Here is a 6,252-nt window from a genome sequence, read left to right on the forward strand (position 1 = left end):
ATAAATAAATAAATAAATAAATAAATAAATAAATAAATAAAAATAAAACTTAGATATTTAAAAAGCAGCTAAACATAAAAATGCTCCTTCAAAGGACTGTGGGTAGGCCATATTGCATTATTCAGACATGTAGAATTAATAGAATTTATTGGTTAAAGAATGTCATATACTTGACACAGTTACCAGACTGTCAAAATTTGGGGTAACCTACACATCTAGTTTAGCTTGTGGTAATCAAACATTTTGCCTTTTTTAATCACTTAAAATGTTTTAATTATTTATCCAGAGTCATCTCCTATGACACTGAATCGAAGGAGTTCTGGCCGACAGGGAGGAGTTCATGAATTATCAGCTTTTGAACAACTTGTTGTGGAACTAGTACGGCATGATGACAGCTGGCCTTTTTTGAAACTTGTTTCTAAAATCCAGGTAATATTAGACTTTATAAAATATGTTCATGTTTATTACCCAGTTTAGTCCACGTGGCAACTTTGAAATAGTCAGAACAACTATTAATCAATGTCTACCAAGGAGAAAAAAAAGGAGGGGTTGGTTCCCATATTGAAAAAAAATGGAGTTAGATAACATAGTTTCCTCAGCCCCTCTTTTTTATTTTAAGTGCTTTCTTTTTCTTTTTCTTTCTTTCTTTTTTTAATCCAAAATGTGTTTATTGGGATGGTTTCCCACTCATCTTGAGTCAGGATGCTTTTAGTGCTGCTTCCTCCTGAAGGAACATCCTTCTATAAGCCTCGCTTTTCCTCCTGTAGGCTGGCAGGACAGTGGAGCAGCCAACGCACAAAACCACTGTTTGTGCATGGCTAAAGACTGTGGTGATTTTATAGCATCCTGGGCACTTCACATCCATGAAGTAGGAATTTGGGCTACACCAGGCGCTTCTTCTTGTGTTTCCTCTTCTCTTCCGGAGAGGGATGAACGAGGTCCTTTGCGAGAGGCATGTTCTCGTGGGGAGGTTGTCACCACCGGAAAGGCAGTGCTTTCTTTTTCTTGACAGAGAGACTTTTGCTACAGGGTATGTGCACTTACCAGAGAGACTTAAGAGAGAAAGTGAGAAATCACCCCCCCCCCCAAGGGGATGGCCACCCTGCATTCCTTTCTCCTCCATTCTCCTCTTGGGATTTTGAGCACATATGCACACCTGTGTGAGATTCAAGCCACTGGTTCTGGGAGTGAAACTGCAGTTGACCATGTAGGAGTATAGCACCCTAACATCAACATCACCTGCTGACCTGCTGGCCCCCGTTTGTTTTATTTTTTTCATGAGTGAGACAAAGAGCACTCTCAACAGTCTTATACAAGATCCACCCCCATCATTAGCCAACCTAGATCATGGGCACACAAGTGCCCACTATACTCAAGGAGGTCTGTGGACATGAACCCAGCCTCACAGGACATGATATTTTAGCACTACATCACCATCAGGCCGCCATCCTCAGCCCCTCTTAATCCTATGACTGATTCTTTATAAATGTTGACAATGTGTGGACTAAATATCAGTGTTTTTTTTTTCTATTGTAGTGAACATGAGTAGAGCTAATTCAGTTGAGTACCATTAGTGGTATATCTCTTAAGATAGTTCTCAAACTTCAGTATGCATCAGAATCATTTGGGGGACCAGCAGGTTGTGTAATGGTTACATCACTGGACTCCAGTGTAGTCAACCACAGTTCAAGTCCCAGACCCAGCAGCTTGACACTCACACCAGGCACATGTGCGTGCATATCTGAAATGCAGAGAGGAGAATGGAAGAGAAGGGACTGCGGCATGGCCATCCCACCTGGGGGATGATTTCTCATTCTCTGTCTCTCTCTGTTTCTCTAACAAGCTCACACACTCTATAGCAAAATCTCTCTTGGGAACCAGCAGTTAGCGTAATGGCTATGTCGCTGGACTCCCACATAGTCGACCGCGGTTCACGTCCCGGACCCGGTGCCTTAAAACTCACGCCAGGCGCGTGTGCGTGCATGCCCAAGATCCCGAGAGGAGAATGGAGGAGAAGGGATTGCGGCATGACCATCCCCCCTGGGGGGTGATTTCGCGCTTTCTGTCTCTATGTCTCTCTCTGTCTGTCTGGCGAGCGCATGCGCCCTATAGTGAAAATCTCTCCAAAAAAAAAAATCTCTCTTAAAAAAAAAAAACGAATCCCATGGAGAACTCGTTAAAATACAGATATCTGAGCCCCACCTGAATTTTTCATTCACTAGGTCTAGGATGATGCCAATAGAGACTACACTTTGGGAAACACTGATGTAAAAAATAGATACTCTTAGGTGGAGTGGTGGTTGAGACACTGGACATTCCCACATGGCCAATCACAGTTCAAGTCCTGGACCCGGTGGCTTGCTTTCTCACTTTCTCTGTCTCTCTCTGGTCCAAATAAATAAAATGAATTAATAAATAAAATTAAATTAAAAATAGATACTCTTAGATAACAATGGTGACCTAACCTGGGTACCTTTTATCTTAAATTAAGCTTTATGTTACATACATTTATTCATTTATTACAAATGCAATAATGCTAATTTAAATAATTATTTTTAGAATTATTTGATTTTATTTATTTTATTCATTTATTTTAATTTGATCAGAGAGAGAGAGAGACACAGGGAAAGCGAGAAAGCAAGCTACCAGGCCCAGGACTTAAACCATGGTCAGCCATGTGGGAGTGTTCAGCACCTTAACCACCATGCCACCTGCTGGTCCCCTTAATTTAAATAAATTTTTATAGATATGTTTATTTATCTATATAGAGAGGAAGACACACACAGCAAAAGCACCATTTTTGTTTCATTTTTGTTTCTGTTTTTAGTTTTTCTACAGGGCACATGTGGCCACTGGAGAGAAGAGAAGGAGAGAGGAAAAATGAGAAATCACAGAGGGGATGGCCATGCCACAATCCCTTCTCCATTCTCCTCTTAGGAGTTTGAGCACACATGCACACATGCCCAGCATGTTTTTCAAGCCACCAGGTCCTAGACAAATACCGTGTAGATGACCACGTGAGAACCAGCTACCTTAACCACCATGTTATAGGCTGGCCAAACATAATTTTTTAAAAAATAGTTTGTCAGAGGGTGTTTATGCTTGCCAAAGAGTGGCAAAGACAGAGAGACAGGGAGAAAGAATGCCCCTGCAATAGGGCATGGTTGTACCACAATCCCCTCTCCTCCCTGTAAGGATTTTGGGCATGTACACACATGAACCCAACATATTTCTCAAGCTGCAAGTGTAGCCCAATTATAATTTTTTTCCTTTCCCCAAGGAGAATTCTGCTTGTAATAACTGAAAATAATATTATGATTTTAATGGAAAATAATATTCAGAGGTTGATAATGCATTGCTTTAAGGTGCAGAAACCTTTATGTATTTGACCATTTATGTCCCATAAATTTTCTGTATTGAGATATATATTTGAATTGTTATAGGTACCGGACTACTATGACATCATCAAGAAGCCCATTGCCTTAAATATAATTCGTGAAAAAGTGAATAAATGTGAATATAAACTAGCATGTAAGTAATTTGTTTTTCTTTGATAATTATTTTTGTTCAAAGAGCTGGAGGATATTTTAATGTTTTAAACAACCTGTGTTATATGATGTTACGTAGATGGCATCTCAACAGATATCTAAAATACTTACCAATGTATATGGAGGTGAGGATGGATGAGGATTGGATGAGTTACAGATTTTGTAGAATCTTATCATATTAAAAGATTATTCTTGGGGTCAGCAGTGCACACATGCCCAATGTCGCTGGACTCCCACGTAGTCAGCCACGGTTCGAAGTCCCAGACCCAGTGGCTTAAACTCAGGCTGGGCGCGTGTGTGTGCATGCCTAAGATCTCAAGAGGAGAATGGAGGAGAAGGGATTGTAGCGTGGTCATCGCCACTTGGGAGTGATTTCTTGCTTTCTGTCTCTGTCTCTTTCTGTCTGTCTGGCAAGTGCATGCGCCCTATAGAAAAAAAAAAAAAAACTCTTAAAAAAATTATTCTTTATAATTACATCAAGTATGTAATTACATATATACATAGTTTCAAGACTTTTTTTTTAAGAGAGATTTTTGTTATAGGGTATGTGTGCTCGCCAGACAGACAGAAAGCAAGAAATCACTCCCAAGTGGCGATGACCACGCTACAATCCCTTCTCCTCCATTCTTCTCTCAGGATTTTGAGAATGCACACATGCCTGGCATGAGTTTTTTTGTGTTTTGTGTGTGTGTGTGTGTGTGTGTGTGTGTGTGTGTTTTAAGAATTATTTTAACTATTTATTTTTATTTTACTTATTTATTTTAATTTGACTGGGAGGGGTGGGGGATAGAAAGTGAGAAAGCAAGCTGCCAGGTCCAGGACTTAAACTGTGTGGTTGGCTATGTGGGTGCATACAGGTGTCCAGCGCTCTTAACCACCACACCACCTGCCGGCCTCCCCTACCCCAGCATGAATTTTTAAGCCACTAGGTCCAGAACTCAAACAGCGGTTGACTACATGCAAGTCAGCAATGTAACCATTACACCATCTGCTAATCCCAGTTTCAAGACTGTTTTAAAATATTTACAGTAGAATAATTTTGAACCCTTGTACCTTGTTTCAGTCCTTCCTCTAAAGAAAAAAAATGAATATTATTTTCTTAATGAGTTTCTAGATATTATATAAAAATTATCACTTATATACTTTAATTCTAATCTTGTTTGCTTTTTTTCTCTCTAGCTGAGTTTATTGATGATATTGAGTTAATGTTTTCGAACTGTTTTGAGTACAACCCTCGTAACACGAGTGAAGCAAAAGCTGGAACTAGGCTTCAAGCGTTTTTTCATATTCAGGCGCAAAAGCTTGGACTCCATGTCACACCCAGCAATGTGGACCAAGTTATCACACCACCGGCTGCAAAAAAATCACGAGTCTAACCTTGTCCTTCTAAAGGATATGTTCGAGGAAAAGCGAATTGTTCATTAAAATGGAACATTAAATCCTGCTTTAAAGCAGACATATAATATATAAAGCAATAACAACCAATTGACCACATTGAAGTGTGGCCTGCACTATATTCTCAATTTTAACATTAAGCACTCAGGAGAATGTAGAAAGGATTTCCTTTGATACAGTTTTGTTCATTATCTAATAAGTTTAATAGATGTATTGAATACAGTACTGGTTTACAGAGGCTTTTATATATTTTTTAGATCATTCATGTGTCTAGATATCTTGGAAAATATTTTTTCATCTATTCTATCATTGATATTTTTAAAGGTGTGGTATCAAAGGAGATTTATCTGCACAGATATGTCTTCTGCTATAGCACAGCTTAGAAAAAATGTGTATATGTCTTAAGAATTCTTTAATGAGCACATTTTTGAACACTACACATGAATGAATCCACCTTTTTATCTTTGAAGTGCTGTACCAGTAACTGGCTGGAGGTATTAAGTCTGAGTTTATTAACTAGATATTTATTTAGCATTCAAAGTAATTTGTGAATTTGTTTTGTATTTATAAAATTTATACTTGGAAAATGTTCTTTAATTTTTTAAACATTTTACTGTGTTTTTGTGTTATTTCTCTAACCTCCTTAATGATCAATAAAAAAGAAAAGAAAAGAAAAAAAACTTCCTCTCCCCTGGCAGTTCTTTCAATTTTATAGAACTGTACTGTTTCTATGTATAACTTTTTAAGTGTACAAATAAAATGATACGTTTTTACAAGTAATCTGAATTTCTGGAATTTTTGCAAATCAGAATTGGACTTCTGCATGTAATACATACAGACTGTAGGAACCAATGTTTTATTATACTTGAGTGCCAGTAGCAGTAACTCAGCCTTTTTCTGTCAAAACCCTTAAGGAGTAAGATACCAGTCATCAATAACAGTAACATTTTATGCATAGAGTCTCATTAAGAAGCTGAAAGAAAGTTTAAAATATGCCCACCTTGTTAAACAATACTAGCGGTTAAAAAAAAAATGTGTGTGTGTATAGATATATATAATACACACGTATTACACTCATGTGCATATATACACACACATGAATGTAATATGTGTGTATTATATACACAGATTCATGTAATGCATAATGACATTTAAGTCAACAGAATGCATATTCAACTTGGGTGGCAATACACTATACCGTGCAGTCTACATATGTGGTAGAATATGCCACCCAGGTTTGTGTAAGTACTCTTTTTTTTTTTTCTTTTTTTTTTTTTAATTTTTTCATTTCTCACATTAATTTACTATA

At 37.8% G+C, this 6,252-nt stretch overlaps 1 protein-coding gene across 1 annotated transcript in view; it reads left to right on the plus strand.

Annotated features, from left to right (window-relative positions):
- Positions 1-5,692, plus strand: part of BAZ1A (bromodomain adjacent to zinc finger domain 1A) — a gene marked incomplete in the record, with an annotated part of 136,939 nt that extends 131,247 nt beyond the window's left edge. Inside the window, 3 exon segments of the mRNA XM_014589296.2 lie at positions 287-429; positions 3,444-3,531; positions 4,728-5,692. Coding sequence (XP_014444782.1) covers positions 287-429; positions 3,444-3,531; positions 4,728-4,924 — 428 coding nt within the window.
- Positions 5,693-6,252: the final 560 nt, after the last annotated feature.

The sequence above is a fragment of the Tupaia chinensis genome, unplaced genomic scaffold (assembly GCF_000334495.1).
Source record: "Tupaia chinensis unplaced genomic scaffold, TupChi_1.0 Scaffold000350_1, whole genome shotgun sequence".
Lineage (NCBI taxonomy): Eukaryota > Metazoa > Chordata > Mammalia > Scandentia > Tupaiidae > Tupaia > Tupaia belangeri.